Here is a 19343-nt window from a genome sequence, read left to right as displayed (position 1 = left end):
TCTCCCCAAGCCACATGGTGTGCTCCTCCAAGTACAAAAAAGTGGGGGGGGGGGGAAGACCAGAAAATTGAACCCACACTCGCCTGGCCCCTCTCCTGCACCTCCCACCAAATCCCTCCCACTCACGGAGTCAGTCCAAAACCGGAGGACTAGGGCAATCCCAGACCTCCAGAAGTGCTGGACTCAGGAAAGGGAAGTCCAGGACAGTGCAGACTCAGGGTATGTAGGATTGTGGAATGCAGGCTACAGGGGCTTAGGAGACACGGACCTGGGGACCACAGGGCCTGGGAATGCGGTGGCACAACCGACAGTGCTCAGGGAATACTGCGGCCAACAGCCCTAGGGGGACGGGTCTCGCCTCCCCACAGCTTCCGACCTCTGTGCTTCTAACCCACAATTCTACCTTTAGCAAGCACTACTTCTGTCACAGTCTCTCCAAATTGACGTACATACACCTCCTGCCTTGCAAGCCCCCAAAACAGCCTGCTCCAGCAAGACTCCAACCCCACTCAGCTGCTTCTTTGCAGGAGAGACTACTCTGTGAGGTGCACTCACTCAGACACCATCTTGCCCTGCCTCTGATCAACTGGGTTTTATCTCAGGCATGCAAGGGTGGTTCAATACAAGAAAATCAATCCATATAGTACATCACATCATTTAATTGAAGAATAAAAGTCACATGATCATCTCGATTGATACAGAAAAGGCATTTGGCAAATACAGCATCAGTTCATGACACTGCAAAATATAGGACCTGAAGGCAACTTTCTCAACATGATAAAAGCCATTTATGAAAAACCCACAGCTAACATTGTACTCAGTGGGTAAAAGACTGAAAGTTTCCCAATGAGATCAGGAACAAGATAAGGATGCCCATTGTCACACTTTTGTTCAGTTTAGTGTTAGAGGTTCTAGCTACAGCAATCACGCAAGAAAAAAGGAATAAAAGATGTCCAAACTGGAAATGAAGAAGCAAAAACTTTGCTATTCACAGATGATATGACCCTGTACCTAGAAAGTCATGAAAAATCTACTGCAAATCTACTGGAGCTAATAAATGAGTTCAGCAGAGTGGCAGGATACAAGATTAATGTACAAAAATCAATAGTGTTTCTATATACTAATAATTAGCCATCTGAGGAGGAAGTCAGGGGAAAAGTCCATTAATAAAAGTGACTTAAAAAGTCAAATTTTAGTAATAAACTTAACCAAGGTCATAAAGGACCTATATTCAGAAAATTACAATGCCTTGCTAAAAATATCAAAGAAGACCAAAATAAATGGAAGAACATTCCGAGTTCATGGATTGGAAGACCAAATAGCATTAAGATGTCAATTCTACCGAAATTGATTTACAGATTCAATGCAATCCCAATAAAAATTCCAACATCCTTTTTAAAAAATGGAAAAGCCAATTATTAATTTTACCAGAAGAGTAAGGGCCTCAAATAGCCAGAACAATTTTTAAAAGTAGGAACGAAGTCAGAGGACTCTCATTTCTGGACTTTAATTCATATTACCTAGCTACAGTGGTAAAAAACAGCATCATTCACAATTTCCAAAAGATGGAAACAACTCAAGTGTCCATTGATGAAAGAATGGATAAACAAAATATTGTATATACATAAGATGGAATATTATGCTACTGTAAGAAGAAATGAAATTGGCACACATAAGACAACATGGATGAACCTTGAGGACATTATGCTAAGTCAAATAAGTCAGACAAAAAAAGATAAATATTATTGCATGGTCTCACTAATATGAATTAATATGAAGAAAAAACACATGGAGTCAAAGTCTAGAGTATATGTTACTAAGAGATAGGAGGGCTGAGAAGAGGTACTGATGCTTAATGTATGCAGAATTTTTTATTAATTTGACTGTAAAAGTGTGGAAGTGGATAGAGTTGATGGTAACACATTATAGTGAGTATAACTAACATGGTTGGTTTATAAATGGAATTGTGGCTGAAAGGGACATAAATATCAATAAATATCAATTGAAAGAAAGCTAAGAGTGATATTTTGATGATGGTCTTTTATAATCTGTAACAAATGTTCTTCAAAGAGGCAAGGTTTTGGTGGAGGGGTGATGTATGGGCGTTCTGCATATTATGCATGATTGTTTTCTTAGCTCACAACTTCTCTAGTAAAATATATAGAAAGAAAAAATAAAATGTACAATAATATAGTCTCTAAAATGTAATAATCCAAGAGTTAAAATAAATTGCCAAGACAGAAGACAGAAATATTATCAAATATTTTTATATTTTTCTCATACACATTAATTAGTCCTACTTTAATTACTATTGTCATTTTTAATTAGCCTTATTGCTTTGTTTAAGTAGCACTTATGTAACAAAAAGTCAAGAATTCAGAAAAGTATAATTTCAAATAAACACGTATTTTTATATTTTAACATTAATAGTAGATATATTATTATGTTATGGGTTTTTCCATCTAGGCTGTGTCCCAGGTTAGCTCTCTAAAGTTTAGTCATCCCTTTTGGTTGAGGGACAAGATAGAAACATGGTCATACTTGTAAATTGCATGTACATTGCAGTATTACTGAACAGTGGTTCCTTCTGTGAAAGGCATATAAGATAAGTGCCTACAGAGCACCTGAGAGAGGCTTTCTCTTCCTTGTGTATTTTTTTTCACTCTGGGCATATATTACCTACTCAAAAATATTTTTGCAAGGAACTGGGCTACGCTAAGAGCAGAGAAGTTTACTTGCCAAGTATCTTTTCAGTAGTCTCACTGGGAACTGACTTAAGACCACGTGCTTCTTGGGGGAACTGCCAAAAATCAAGATGGCGGCCTGGTGGAGTACCATTACAGATGATTCAGATGAGGTAAACTGGTGCCCCAAAATGAAGGGCCACCAAGCCTTTTCAAGGGGAATCATTGTTAAGAAAGGGAATAAAGTGATTTTATTTGTGATTATGAGATTCCTCCAGTTGCGTGAAGAATGTGAAGGGATCACCAATTCGGAGGCCTATTTCTGTAGTCTTGGTGAGGAATGCCATTGGCTTGGACTATTAGTGTGGTAGCACTGGAAGGAGATGCAGAAAGGCAGATTTTGTGTGCCTTTGGGAGGTAACCTTGGCAGGACTTGCTAGATTGAAGGTGGATTATGTGGGAAGAATGAGTGCTAATATGACTGACTGCTCTGTTTGAGCCCTGAGTGTGTGGTGGTGCCTTTCCCAGAGATGGAGGATGCTAGGGCATTGGTGCATTGAGGCGAGATAATGAAGAATTCTCTTTTGGACACTTTAAGTCAGTGACATTGAACTGGTGCGCGGTTTTCTAAAGTTACTCAGGCTGCTCTACGGGAGGCGAGAGTATCTGGGAGACAAAAGTGAGGGCCCGGTGGACATTAGCAGGGACAGAAATCATCTCAGGGACAAGGGAAGAAGCTTAGAGCATGAGGGGCCCCAGAGGGGAATTTTGCAGATGGTCAAAAGCTTTTCATCAAAGTGCAATGGGCAGCCGTGTCAGGCTTTGAGTGGAAGGCAGGCCACAGGGTAGGGTTGCCAGATTTAGGTAAGAAAAAAAACAGAATGCCAACTTGAATTTGAATGCCAGATAATCAACAAATAACAATTTTAGTATAACTATATCCCATGCAATATCTGGGACATACTTACGCTTAATATATATTTGTTGTTTATCTGATATTACAATTTAACTGAGTGTTCTGTATTTTACCAGGCAACCCTAACATAGGGGCAGGGTGGAGGCCGGGCTTCTGCAGGAGTTCCATGGAGACTGAAAGGTAGCAGCCTAAGGTGGGACCTCAGAAATGATGCGTGGCCCATCTGGTGCACTTTTCTGGGCAAAGGCTCAGGGACGCCGAGCTTCTCTTCTAGGATCTTCCACGTCTCATATACCTCAGTAGTTGGTTTGTCCCCATGAAGGAAGAAAAAAATGTCGACAGAGAAGGCTTTACCCGCCTCTTTCAATCCTCCCGAGCCAGACCCCTCCCGAGCTGGGCGCCCAAGCTCCGGCTCTGGCTTAGCCCAATTTCCCTCAGTCTCCAGAGTCTCTCTGTAACTGCTGTGAAACCGCCGCCAGCTGAGCCCTGGCGCGGTAACCCCGCCTTCTGCACCCCCTTAGGGGTGGAGCCTAGGTGAGGAGCTCGCCAGTGGCCCTCTATCACCGGATAAGGAGTGGCTGGATAACATGGAGCCGAGCAAGATGGCGGCTCCCAAGAACGCTCCGAGAGATGCCTTGGTAAGTGCGAAGAATGAAATGAGGGGCGGGAAGTTCTGCGCAGCCGAGCACCTGGGAGTCAAGCACAAGCTTTGGGCTTGAGGGTGGGCTTCGGACTCAGCGGGGACGCCAAGAAGGAGTGGGAGAAGGGCGTGCGCCCTGGCCCCTGAAGCACTCTCCTGTCACCTTGGCCGAGCCCTACTTAGGGTCGCGGCCCGTCCGGGGTGCGCAGGCCGGCCGCAGAGCTTGTCTCTTGGGCCTGGGACCCTAACCCTCCTCGTCGCTCTCGCCTAATCCGCTAGCCCTGATTCTCCGTGTACAGGGTTCCGATGCTAATTTCTCCTATAGCCACATCCGCAAATGACAACCAGCTATAGCCATCCCTACTACTTCTGCTGGGAAAGCCAACCGGGCTCCTCTGTCCTTCTCCCCGCCCCCCACCCTTCTCCCTCTTTTCCCTTCTCCACACCCAGACCCCCAAAAAAGTTCTTAGCAAAGAACGTGCGGCGTGATTTGGTGTGATCCTAGCACTCATTTGGGAGAAAAATGATGAGTAGGAGGAGCTTGGAGCCCAGGGAAGGTGGGGTAAATATATCAAATTTAAATATTACCTTTGGCCAGGTCACGATTTACAGTACCCAGATTATGCATCCAGCATTTTGTTTGAATCCACAGGTGATGGCACAGATCCTAAAGGATATGGGAATTACAGAGTACGAGCCACGGGTTATAAATCAAATGTTGGAATTTGCTTTCCGTAAGTTAATGAAATGACACAAATTTGCTTCTGTTTTACTAGTTGATATCATGGAATTCAGCCTAAAGCAGTAAAAATGAACTCAAGCTAGGGGACAGTAGTGTTTATACTATGATATCTTGTTTTGAATGGATCATATAGATAGGAATTAGATATTAAAACCAAAATTCATAAACTTTCTAAAAATTAGTGGGACCTTTATCAAAAAAAGTGATCATAAATATTAAGCTCTTTTCATATGTTTAAGAAAAGTTGTTTTTTTACCCTTTTTTTCTTTCTACAATCTCTAATTTTTTTAAATGTTACATTCCAAAAATACAAGAGGTTCCCATATACCCCCCACCCCCCCCCCCACCCCACTTCTCCCACATCAACAACCTCTTTCATCATTGTGGCACATTCATTGCATTTGGTGGATACATTTTGGAGCACTGCCGTACCACATGGATAATAGTTTTGTTCTTAAAGGATATGTGACTACAATTCTGGATGATGCAAAAATTTATTCAAGCCATGCTAAGAAACCTAATGTTGATGCAGATGATGTGAGACTGGCAATCCAGTGTCGTGCTGACCAATCTTTTACCTCTCCTCCTCCAAGAGATGTGAGCAAGCTTTTATTTGAAGTTATTTTTCCTTTCAATTTTTAAAATTACAATTCTAATAAGGGTTTTTTTTTAAGTTTTTACTAGATATTGCAAGGCAGAAAAATCAAACCCCTTTACCACTGATTAAGCCATATGCAGGACCTAGACTACCACCGGACAGATACTGCTTAACAGCTCCAAACTATAGGCTGAAGTCCTTGATTAAAAAGGTAAGAATTTTTAGTCAAATTAACTTTAAAAAGGAAAAGATGGAATGTGATAGGGGCATTGGTAAAAAGCAGCAGTCTACTATGTAGAGAGTGTAGTAGGTAAAGGCTAAGATAATTTGGTAGGATTTTTTTAATGTACTGCCTTGAAAATACCATTCCTGCAATCCACTGTTATATTAAAATACAAAATATAGGATCCAAGATTTTTATAGCTAGAAGGAACTTTAGTGTTCTTTACCCCAACACTCATTTTTCACATCAGGAAACTGAGCCTGAACTCATTTATGGAGTTAGTAGCAAAACTAGGACTGACACCCAGGTCCCCTAACTCCTGATCTTTCCAGAGTACCATATTTTTTAGTGAGGCCTGATAACAGAGTGAATGATGTACCATCAGGAATTAGGCCTACTTTCTGAAATATGACCTAAGGCTCTCCCACTAGTGAAAAAATTTTCCCCATATTGGGCTGCTGCTTTTGTCTGCAATTTCACTATAAGAGAGTTTTTCTTTTTGGGTTAAGATATTGACTATTTAAGATTAAAAGTTTTGGGATTTTAGCTGCTGTCTGCAGTCAAATAAGATTTTACCTTAAATACTATATAGGATTTTATTTATATTCAGTATATACGTATATATAAATATAAATATGTGTATAAATGAAAGCTGTAAATGTTGGATTTAGAACAGTGATAGAGCAAAATGGGAAATTCTTGCCATGGATTATCCATAAATAATTCATGTCAACAATGGTAATTTCATTCCTAAATTTAGGTGTCAAATCTTAGCATTAAAATCAGTTTGTTTTTTAAAATCCCCTAGGGACCTAACCAAGGAAGACTAGTTCCACGGTTAAGTGTTGGTGCTATTAGTAGCAGACCTACCACTCCTACAATAGGTAAGTGAGAGGGGAAAATGGCTTTTCTGGCTGGTAAAGAAGTGCCTCAGCACTAGGTTTTGAATTATAATCTAAGTCATAAAGTGAGTCAGAATTCCCATATATGTGTTGTCATTGATATTTTTATTATGTTATCGAACAAGATCATGGCAGGAGCCTACTTATCAAAATTTAATTTCTGTATAAATTGGCAAGAGAGTGTAGGCAAAAGAAAGAAGCTTAAAATGTACAAAATGCCCAAGGAAAAATAGTTGTTTTTAATTTTAACCTTTTTAATGTAGTACTGATTTGGCCAAGGGAAATTCCTTCAAGCTGATTCCTGTGTCTGTCATTCTTTGAGCATTCCTTGCTTTCTGGCACAAGATGTTGCAAGCTTGTCTTCTCTATTTCCTGTCCCAGCCCTAAAATCAATCATTTCTCCTAAGAGCCCTGTTCATTTTAGTTGAAAATGGTATTTAGAAATACCATTGGGCTGTGGTTTATTTTAGATGTCATTGTTCAGATAATAAAGAAAGCCTTAAATAATACATTTAAATTTCCTGATTTTCCCTCTATAGTCTTCATAGTCTGATAAAGTATTTTCAGAAAAAAAGCTCCTTCTCTTTGACCAGTATACATTTATTACTCTTATTGCTTATAACTTGAATCTGTATATCATGTAGTTCTAGTATAAACAATATTTGAATTTAGAGATGTGTATACCATCTTTTCATGTTATCAGCATATCAATTTGCATTTCTTCATTTTGATATCACCTTGGTATAGTATTAATTGTATATTTCTAATTATCTGCATGTAACCTTTGTGGATAGAAACTTAGGCTGTGACAATTACTTACATGGGTTTGTCAGATTAACCAATTTAGTTATAAGTTCTGGTTTTTATTCCTGGTTAGACATTTGTTGTACATGCTTTAGAGATTTTAAAAATATAGAATGAGAGTGCCATTAAAACCTATTAAAGATGCAGTTTTAAACTTTAAAAAAATTTTCAATGGTTTTATAAGACCTAAGCGTCTACTCTGTTCAATTTTAAAGCCTAAAATCTACACCTACTTAAATTTATTAACAATTCTTTATGATAATGGCCAAGAAAATATCTACCTATTGTGAATTTTCTTTTCTTGACTAAATAAAATACCTGTATTGTTTCATTGTGCATCACCAAATTCTTTGGACCAGTCCCTTATACATGGGAGAAAATGCCTAGGGAGGGAGAGATGTTAGAGTAAAGTTTCACCTGTGGAGTTTGAGAAAAAGTATTAGAACCCAGATTCTTGGGTACCTTTGGGCTTTCTTCTCCTTTGTCCTTACATATGATAATAGTTTTAGTTTATTCAGCACCTCTAACCCTGAATAGACTACTAGTTCCAGGGAGAAGGTAAATAGGGAAAGCCTGGATCCGCAAAGGAAAAAACTGGAAACAAACACATTCCCATAAGTGTATTTTTTGAGGTGAGCATAAGAGATATGTTGTCAATATAGTAGTCTTTTTAAAATTTATTGAAGTATATCACTCATACATAAACATACATAAGCAATAAGTGTATAATAATAGTTGTGAACTTACAAAACAAACATATATAACATCATACAGGGCACATAACTCACCCTACCACCAATAACGTGCATTGTTGTTAAGCCTTTTTAACTGATTAAAGAGCACTGTCAAAATAGTACTACTAAACAAAATATTTTTCCCCCAACCAATCCTATTATTATTATCTTTATATCATTTATATATGAACATGCATAAACAATTAAGTGTATAGTAAAAGTTGTGAACTTACAAAGCAAACATGCATAACATACAGAGGTGCCATACATCAGCCCTTCACCAACACCTTGCAGTGTCATGAGACGTTTGTTACAAACTATGAAAGAACACTCACTGTCAAAATCTTACTACTAATCATAGTCCTTATCTTACATTTGGTGTGTTTTTCCCCCAACCCACCCTATTATTATTTTTAAATATATTTTTTATGATAGAAGTTATAAACTTATAAAACCATCATGCATATGTGCAGAATTCCCAAACAACACCCCTCCATCAGCACACCACACTGTGGTGGAACATTTGCTACAGATAAGATAATACTATCTGATTGTTACCATGCCCATAGTGTACATTTGACTCACATTTTCCATACTGCCTCAGTATCAACACAGTACATCTTTCGCATAGATGCAAGAATATTATATATTATTACTACTAACCACAGTCCATAGGTCACTCCAGCTATATTTTTCCCATGCTTCTCCACATTCCCAACACCCTGCAGTAGAGATATACATTTGTTCTAGCTAACAAAGGACACTCTTGCATCTGTACCATCAACCACAATTCTCATCTACCTCTTGGTTTACCATGCTATCCACTTCCTAGATTATTCTCTAGCATTCCATAAATTGGCACTTACATAACTAGACTACAATTTTCAGTCATATCCCCATTTATAAACTAGCTGTTACTTACTGTGTGTTACCATCCACTCCGGAGCTGTGTGAGTTTGACAGGCTAGTCAAAAATTACTCGACGATACCTGTAAAGGTCTGTTTCTGAACCATAAATTTGGTTCCATTAGTCTACTGTGTCTGTCTTTAAGCCAGTACCATGCTGTTTTTACCACTATAGGAAGGTATTATGATTTAAAGTGTGGAGATGAGGGTTCACCTTTCCTTTTTATGATATTTCTGGCTATACAGGACTCCTTACCCTTCCAAATAAATTTAATGATCGTGTTTTCAATTTTTTCTTTAATGCTGGTGGAATTTTTATTGGATTGCATTGAATCTATATATCAATTTGAGTAGAATTGACATCTTAATGATATTTAGTCTTCCAATCCATGAGCATGGAATGTTCTTCCAGTTATTTAGGGCTTTTTTTATTTGTTTTAACATTGAGTTCCAGTTTTCTGAATACAGGTGCTTTACATCATTGGTTAAGTTTATTCCTGACTATTTGAGCTTTATCTGTCATATTTTATTTTCACCACTCTTTTGACACTTTTAGTTACTTTTATTGATATAATCTTCATTTCTAGACTCTCTTCCTGGCCTCTCTCTCCTGTCTTTTCTTTTCAGGCTCTAGCACACCGTTTAGTAGTTCCTGAAAATCTGGTCTCTTGCTTAGAAATTCTCTCAGTTTCTGTTTATCTGTGAATATTCTAATTTTTTTTTTTGTATTGAACTTTTTAGTTTACAATGTGAGGAAAAAGGAAAATCATTTCTCCTTAACCAGTATTTTACACAGATGTAGTAAAATATTTTAGACTTTTTAGGGATTTCTAAGGGATTACATTTTTCAAAAGTTGGGGATCAAGTAAACAAGTATAACTTAACTCCTTGAATTTTCCAGTTGACTCTTCCCTTACACATAATAGCAACCAGCTCTAAATTAATTACATACATTTTTTCAAGGCCAAGTTTTAACATTGCTGATGTCTTTAGATTTGAGGCATTGATATTTCAATCAATATCCACTAATTCCACTTCAAAAATGAGTTTTGCATTTGGTGGAATTTTGGCATCAGGCTGTCCTTTCTTTCCATAAGCCCATTCTGGTTCAATCTCCAGTCGAGCCTTTTCTCCTTTACTCATAGTCAAGAGTGCTTCATCCCATCCTCTGATAACTTTGCCTGTTCCAACCTTAAACCTTAAGGGCTTCGCATTTTTCTTCTTCTTTGAACTTGTTTGAATGTTAGTATCAAAAACAGTCCCATCTTGTAGTGTTCCTGTGTACCAGCAGTGAACAACATCTCCCTTTTTGGGGAAGTTGGTTTTATCTCCTTTTTTAAGAACAGATTTTGTATATTTTGGTGGACCCTCATCCAGAGTCTCTTCAGACTTGGTTTCTTTGGGTTTGTCTTCACTAAGCTTCACATTTTTCACCTGCTCTGACACTTTACTTATACTTTCAGTTCCTTTGAAACGCTTGCTTTCAAAAAGGTGGTTATAGGCTGTAACCAAATGGTCCTTGTTAGCTGTTTTGGCCACATTTTTAATGTTTCCTAATAACTTATGTTCTGCAAGAAACGAATCTGAACCGTGGTCCTGCAGAAACTTGATAATGTCCTTCTTGGGGAGCTGATCGCTGCGCAGCTGCTCCACGGTCCACGCCCGCTGTGGAACGGCCGCCAACGGCCGCCGCCATCTTCCCCCGCTGCTGAATATTCTAATTTTGACCTCATTTTTGAATGACAGCTGGATATAAGATTCTTGGCTGGAAGTTTTTCTCTTGTAGTATCTTAAATATATCAGACCACTGTTTTCTTCCCTCCGTGGTTTCTGGTGAGAAATCAGCACTTAATCTTATTGGATATCCCTTATATGTTATGCATTGCTTTTTTCTTGCTGCTCCCAGAATTCTCTCTTTGTCTTTGGCATTTGACATTCTAATGAGTATGTGTCTTGGGAGTTGGTGTATTCAGATTTTTTCTGAGGGGAGTACATTGTCCTTCTAGGACATGGATATCTGTGTTCTTCAGTAGGGTTGGGAAATTTTTTACAATTATTTCTTCACATATTCCTTCTGCTCCTTTTCCCTTCTCTTCTCCTTCTGGGACACCCATGACACGTATGTTTGCACACCTTTTGCTGTCATTTAGTTCCCTGAGACCTTGTTCAATTTTTTGCATTCTTCATCTGTTCTTTTGTATGTTCACTTTCAGAGGCCATTTCTTCAAGTTCATCAATCCTTTCTGCTGCCTCCTCAAATCTGCTATTATATGATTGCAATGTTTTTTTTTAAATTTCATTTCTTGCACCTTTCATTCCCAGAAGATCTGTTATTTTTCTGTGTATGCTTCCAAATTCTTCTTTGTGGTCATCCAATGTCTCCTTTTTTCCTAAAAATGTTTGTATTGTTTCAATTCTTTTAAAAATTATATTTTATTGGCTATTTTTAATTATTGTTTTGTTTCTTATTATTTGAGTATTAGGTTGACTTTACTCTTTTTTTCCTTCTTTATTTTTTTAAAATGTTACATTCAAAAAATATGAGGTCCCCATATACTCCCACCCCCCTCACTCCACTCCTCCCACATCAACAACCTCTTTCATTTTTTACCACAAACCACCTTATGATTACCACCATGTATTAGAATTGTATATTTGAATAGTTCATGAGAGAACATTCTTTTATTTATACTGTTAAATACAGTCTGTAATCCACAGAGGGTTCACTGTGCTACAGTCTCATGCCCTGTATAATCTGATCTCTTCTTGAGCTGTTACATGGACCTAACCTCTTCGGATCTTCGTGCTTAAGCAGTCCTCCCTTTCACATTGCAGAATCAAATGTGCTGGCTCCCTTTTTCCTCTTAGTCTCTGTATCTCCCTTTATATCAGACCCAGCAAGAGGGTGGAGATTCAACATGTTATCATAACCCACTGATGTAATCCAGTCAAATGGGTCTCACATCCACAGGAATGGGTTAGTTTAAAACATGTTTCTTTTTTTGGGATTCATAAAATAATATCAAACTACCACAACACCTAACATAATTTATAGAAAACTTGGTCTTTATTCAAGATCTCAACTTAATGACTTCATGTAGTAATACTAATAGTAGCTAAAATTCACTGTTTGATATGCACCAAATGCTGTTTGAAGAGCTTTACATGGATTATTTTAATTCTCACAACAATTCTATGAAATAGATACTATTATCCCTAATTTACAGATGAGAAAATTGAGGTACAAAAAGATGAAATAATTTGCCTGAGTACTCTTATCCTTGTACTCTAATGATTTCTTTCCTCACATTTCATTAGCTCCCTGTGCTTTGAAGGTAGTTTCTGGTAAGCTGAGTAGTGCAGAATATAAACGTGTATCTAACTAAATTAGTCATCTAACTAACATGGTCTGTTCATTATAACTACAGCAGCCCCACAAACAGTATCTGTCCCAAATAAAGTTGCAACTCCTGTGTCAGTGACGAGCCAAAGATTTACGGTGCAGATTCCACCTGCTCAGTCCACATCTACCAAACCAGGTAACATGATGGGGAGGGGTGGTTCTTTTAAAGAAAAAATTCTGAATTTTAAAATTTGCGAATGATTTGTTATTGCAGAACAATTTGTGTTCCTATAGTAAGAGTTACATTTTTTTAGTATCATGGCAAGAAGGAGGCAGTAATGCTACAAATCGGGTTCTTCAGAGGGGCGAGCCCTCTAAAATTGTATGAAATTTACATACATATATCTTGTGAGGGGCGAAGGAGAAATATTCAGCATGGTCACCAGATTCTCAGAGGATACTGTGAACTAAAAGTTAAGAGTCCACACAGGGAAATGCACTCAGGATTAAAGCTCAAGAAGAAGATACAACTTAATGAAAATATGTGTGTGCAATTCAAAATGTAAATATAAATTCAAATAAAAATTGTACCTTTACTCACGTCATAGGATATATAAAAAGATGGAATTAAAAATAACTGTTACAGCATAGTTTATTAGTGAATGTTTTTAGATTTCACATCTTCTGAAACAGAACCTCACATAGTACACAGCTTACATAAAACAATATATGAAGGGAAGCATGATTCCTGACCTCTAACTTGTGCCTTTAGTATGTTCCACAATGAAACCAGTGTACTACTTCCCATGACTAAATACTAATTGAAATTTTAGGCAGTTAACTTCCAAAAAATAATAACACAACTTTTTAACCTTGTACTAGATACCTTAAAAGATTTAAAAATTTAATTCAACTCTTAATGCAGTATTACCAGAATTTCTTCTATTTAATTTTAATTGTACTTCATGCTATCAAAATTGCTGTTAGAATTACATTCAGCTTTGTTCTGTATTTTTTACTATATGCTTTGGAATCTGAGTAATTCCTAGTTTGTTTGTTTTCTCTGTTTACAGTTCCTGCAACAACTGCAGTTCCAAATGTCCTAATTAATCCTTCAATGATTGGGCCCAAAAATATTCTTATTACCACCAACATGGTTTCATCACAGAATGCGGCCAATGAATCAAACCCATTGAAGAGAAAACATGAAGATGATGACAATGATACTATGTAAAGAATGTAATCTAGCCTTGATGCATTTCAAAAATTTAGTTGATTTGAGCCCAGTATACTGAATTAGGTATTCTAGATCTTCTCAAGTTGTACCTTAGGGAAAAATGTACCTGCAATATTCTTCACCTTAGTTAAAACCGTTAGATTTCATTAGTCAGAGTAGGAATGTTTTTTGCATTAGGTTTTAAAGGATGAAAACTTAAGAACTGTTTAAGAGCTTCATTAATGTCAAGTCCTACAGAAAATTCTATTTTTCGAAGGAGTTTTCTGCGATGTATCACTAACAGCAACACATAAATTTTAATTTCTACAGTAGGGTCAGTGACTAATCTTTAACACCATAATTTCTAATCTACATGTAAATGCTACTTTCTTTGTAAGGTAAATGGTCACTTTTATTGTCACTAAATTCTTTGACCAAAACTCTCAATTTAGGAAACACTGTGTAAATGAGATGGATTTAGAAGAATTCTGAATTCATTTTGAATACATTTGTATTTTTGGTCTTTCCTAACTTCCCACCTCTCAACACCCTTTCTAGATCCCATCATTTATTTCCTCTACCCCTTGTAGGCTTAAGTTTCTCCCTATTCCTCTTAAATTAAAAAAGCCAAAACTGGAATTTTTAAAGCATTCCTGATAATACAGTTGAGTATCGTTTTCATATTTTTAAAACATGTCTTCATGCCTGATGTATCATTTTAAACTGCAGGTTATATTTGCTGTTTTTATGTATATACAGAGGTTGTTTGGTTTTTCCCTTGCCTTTTAGGCTTGTTGAGCTTTACTCTGCTTTTGACAAGTAGTTAATATTCAGTTTCAATCTTTTATTCAAAGTTGATAACTCCACCCAATTCCAGAATTCTAAATTTAACAAAGATGTGATAGCTTATTAAAAATCTGCCTTGATAAGTATAGTTACACTGGACTGAGGCAAAACCACTTTAGAGCAAGTGCTTTCTTCCTTTACAGCACATATTCTTTGGTTGCTACTGCTTGAACCCTATTCATAGAATTCAGATCCTTTTTCTAGCTTGATGCTGAGGATGTCACATAGAAGATGGGATGAAACCTCAAAGTAGATGCTAATGGTTTTCCTTCCTCAACCAGACCAAGAAGGAAAACAAGTTTGTGTGATGTGACTTGCATTTAGGTACACTCTGCATAAGTTTCCCAGTGTGGCTATGTGGCTAAACACCTTTCCCTATTTTCCATTTATACACATCTAAAAATTTTAGTGGGAAAGATTGCAAAATTCAAATATAATCAGACCTGTTCTGTATTTCTTGAGTTTAAGTAAGCTTGACTAAGGAATACTTTTGCAGAATCTTCTAAAATAAATGTTCATATCCTAATTTAGAATTTATAGCCAAGGATCTTCAAAGGTTAAAACAAGTTTCATCTTTGGATGGTGCTTGATAAGCCTGTGAGAAACCACTCCATAACAGGGTAGAAATGTCCATCAGTTTTGAGTGTTTTGGGGTATTAGGAAAAGGGGATATAAAATTTATTAAACAGATCTGATCAACATGAGAGAAATGTTGATTATATAGCATAGGATAGCGAAACTTGAATGTTCTCAGGGAGGCAGCATGTCAGAAGGCCTAGGTTCTAGACCTGGCTCCGTTATTTTACCAACTCTGTGACCTTATTTCACCTCTGAGCCTTGTTTTCCTCTCCAGTGACAGGAAAATAACACCTTCTCTGCCTACCTCACAGGGATGTTGTGAGGGTTTCATTGGTAGATGTGTAAGTTCTTCCAAAATTGTAAAATGCTATACAACTATAAGGATTTATTATTAATGTATTTGTTCCAAGGTTATTATTAAAAAAGCCTGAACATTATCAGTGATCTTCCATTTTTGACAAGGGATTCAGGAAGATAACAAAGCCCAGTAATTCTGAAGGCCAAAAAGCAATTAAGTTAATGAATGGGTCAATGATATATAAGGGAATTGCTTGCTTTTATTTGGAATCAGCAGGAGACTCACCATGGTGAGCAAAATAAAAATTAAGCGAAAGAATATGGGTTTAAGTCCATTAAAAATGTAACTTGCTATCTTTGTTGGGAACATATAATTGAGGTTGGTTTACTTTTTCAGGAGACTGCTTTATTTTGCGTATCTCCCTTCCCTAATTACTTCCAGCAAAATCTAGCTTTAAAAATGACTTAACACAGGAAGTGAATGTGGGCTCCCGTCTACCGTATAAGGGGTCTGGAGTTCGATGCCCAGGGCCTCCTGGTGAAGGCATGCTGGCCCATGGGGCGGACTAGCCCAAGCGGAGTACTGGCCCGCACAAGAGTGCTGCCCTATGCGGGAGAGCTGGCGCAACAGGATGATGCAACGGTGAGACACGAAGGATACAATAGAGGCGCAGCAGATCGGGAAGCTTAGGTGGCACAAGAGAATGATGGCCTCTCTCCAACCCGGAGGGTCCCAGGATCAGTTCCTGGAGCTACCTGATGAGAATACAAGCAGACACACAAGAACACACAGCAAATGGACAGAGAGAGGGGATAGTGGAAGGAGGTGGGGGGGAAGAAATCAATAAATCTTAAAAAAAAGACTTAAGGCAGCTCTTTATCCTTTTGCTTCTAGGGTGAATTTTCAAAAAGATGTACTGACGGTGAGTGGGCTTGGGGCATTGCATGAATATGGGAATACAGCCAGCATAGGGGAAAATAGAAGATGCAGTGCACAAAGGTCTCAGGAATCCAGCGAAGGAAATACTCAAAATGTAACGAAAACAAACCACTGCAATCAAAAGCACAAGTACAAAACTGTGCATAATATGCCATCATTTATATATTTTTATGGATATGCACACATGGATAGGCTTTTTATATTGCATTAAATAGTTCTAGATTAAGGAAAATGGTATTACAGTGGTTGCTTCTAGAGGGAATCTTACACACCCCTTTTAACTTGTTATGCAAAACCCTGTACTAGAGGGAAATTTTAGAAATAAGGGGAAAAAAGTTAACACTAAACTAAGGTTTAGATTAAGATTGTATTTTTTCTGTGAACAGGTATACATATATTGTTATATAATATACGTAGTATAAACTTAATACACATAAAAATGATATTGCATTGTTTTATATTAGGGAAATAATAGCCTTATAGAAGGGCTATTGTTTTCATAATAGCTAGTGATGTTGGACATTTGTTTATGTGCTTTTTGGCCATTTGTGTTTACTCTGTAAATGTCGATTGAAGTGTTTTATTTTTTTATTGGGTTGCTTATCTGTCATTCAGTTGAATAATCCCTTTAACATGGATATTGAACTCTAACATGGGTATCAGATGTGTGGTTTTCAGGTATTTTCTCCTATTGAGTAGGCTTTTACTTTCTTGCAAACATCTTTTGAAGCAAGTTTCATTTTGAAAAGGTCCCATTTGTCTATTGTTTCTTTTCATCACTCTTGCTATGGCCAATAAGGTCTAAGGAAGTTCTGCCTACCACAATATCTTGAAGTTGTTTCCCTGCCATTTTCATCTAGGAGTTTTATTGTTGTTGCTTTGATGTTTGGGTGTTTGGGGTCCTCTTTATTCTTTTGGATGTGTATGTCCAATTCTCCCAGCATCATTTTTGAGTAAAGTGTTCTGCCCCAGCTGCATGGGCTTGAAAGCCCTCAGTTTGGCTCCATTGGTCAGTATATATATTTTTGTGCCGGTACCAGCAGTTTTTAGCAATGTAGCTAACTAATATTATTTAAAGTCAGAAGTGAGAGACCTCGAATTTCAGTATTCTTAAGATATTTTTGGTTGTTTGGGACCCCAAGCCATTCCAAAAATCTGATCATTGGCTTTTCCATTTTTGCAGAAAAAGGCTTTGGAAATTTTGGGGGGTTTGCACTGAATCTGTGCATCAGTTTGTGTGGAACTGACAAAGATTTGGTCTTCCGGTCCATGAACACGAAATTTCTTTCCTTTTACTTAGGTGGTCTTTGGTTTCTTTTGGCAATGTTCTGTAGTAGTTTTCTGAATAAAGATCCTTTATGTGCTTATATCAAAAAAATAAGTGAATTTACCAGGAAAGAGCAAATGTTGCTTGCTAAAGTGGTTGAGCACCTGCTTCCCATGTACGAGGTCCTGGGTTCAATCCCTGGTACCTTCTTTTAAAAAAAAAAGTGAATTTACCACTTAAACTGTTTATATTATAAACAGTTCATAATTCTCTACTAAATCAGGAGACTGCCCTTGTACTATTATAGTCCATATGTGCCCAAGTTGTCCTTTGTATGCTGTTCCTCGACTGTGTTGTAAATTCCCTCAAGACATAAATACAATCTTAAACGTTATCTTCCATCATGTCCTAAGCATATTAGTTACGTATTTGGCTAATTGCCAAGTTGTCTCAAAACTGGAGCTTCCCAATTCATTCTCTGAACCAACTGAAATTAATGGAGGCAGACACTGAAAGCAGTCTGATAAAAAGTATACTTAAAAGGTAATCAGGAATTTTAAGACAGATGGATGACACTGACAACTGCGGAGATTAGGTACTAGGTTTATGGGTGTTTACAGTTTTTTCAGTTCCTCTGTACATTTGGAATTTTCATAATAAGGAAAAGTAATCAGTAGAGGAAAAAAAGCTCATTAGTTTGGCTAAGTCCTAGCCTAGCTGTGACATTAATTTGCTGGATCTATAGGTAGTATTTCTGGACTTTGTCTATAAAGATTAACTATTAACTCTTTTCAGAGTTAAGCCAATAATCTAGAAGTGTCATTTCAGGCATTGCAGTGCAATGAAAAAGCACTAGCCTTTGGAATCAGATAAACCTGGACTTGAATCTGAACCATTACTTACCAGCTCTGTGATTAGGTCCAAAAGTCTAACTATTTCTTCATCCATAAAAGCAAAATACGTATCTTGCATATAAAATGAAATGCCCAGTGCATAATTTCTGGCTAAATACGGTCTTTAGAAATTACGTTTACCTCTGCTATCTCCCAAATGCCATTAAAATGACAGGAGAGATATTGGAAGGGGACAATTTAAAGGATAATTTAAAAAATCAGAATGGTATTAGTCTCAGTTGTGAAAATGATGCAATGCCTTCAAGTCTGAGAATATGATATACGACTAAAACTATATAGCCAAACTATCAAGTATAAGGGTTGGATAAAGACATTATTGAAAATATAAGGTCTTTTTTGAGACCTCTAAGGTATCCTTTCTCAAGAAGCTAGTGGAGGCTTGTGTTCCACAAAAATGAGAGTAAGCCAAGAGGAGGATAAAAGGGATCCAGAGACACGGGGTCTGACATAGGTGAAAGAAATCCTCAAGAGGGCTATAGGAAATCCCAGAGCCATAGCTATACAGCAACCTAGAGGGCAGCCAGTACAAATTGGAGCCAGGATACAGAGGACTCCAGAAGGGATATTTTCAATAGAAAGAGATTGCCTAATATGTTTGATTATGTTGAGACATTTAGACTGCTGGAGATGGATTAATTAGTGATATGTACATAGAAAATAAGAAAAAGAATTAAAAACTATTAACTCCAAAGAAAATTTAAGTTACAAATGTAAATATACTTATAGCATACTACATAGCTCAGCTGTGAATATATATATATAATACAAAATTATCGATGTAGTCTATAATTA

General features: G+C 37.3%; 1 protein-coding gene and 1 pseudogene across 1 annotated transcript; one reads left to right on the top strand and one right to left on the bottom strand.

Moving 5' to 3' along the window:
• Positions 1-4147: 4147 nt before the first annotated feature.
• On the top strand, positions 4148-15570 carry TAF9B (TATA-box binding protein associated factor 9b). The gene is made up of 7 exons (XM_004473008.5): positions 4148-4238; positions 4893-4974; positions 5443-5579; positions 5657-5791; positions 6612-6687; positions 12578-12688; positions 13566-15570. Exons 1-7 carry the CDS (start codon positions 4188-4190, stop codon positions 13724-13726), a joined length of 753 nt encoding a protein of 250 aa, XP_004473065.1. The 5' UTR covers positions 4148-4187; the 3' UTR covers positions 13727-15570.
• On the bottom strand, positions 10011-12566 carry LOC139438125 (peptidyl-prolyl cis-trans isomerase FKBP3 pseudogene; annotated as a pseudogene).
• Positions 15571-19343: the final 3773 nt, after the last annotated feature.

Source organism: Dasypus novemcinctus, chromosome X (genome assembly GCF_030445035.2).
Source record: "Dasypus novemcinctus isolate mDasNov1 chromosome X, mDasNov1.1.hap2, whole genome shotgun sequence".
Classification (NCBI taxonomy): domain Eukaryota; kingdom Metazoa; phylum Chordata; class Mammalia; order Cingulata; family Dasypodidae; genus Dasypus; species Dasypus novemcinctus.
The sequence above is the reverse complement of the archived record's forward strand: the minus strand, read 5'-3'. Positions and strand labels throughout refer to the sequence as shown.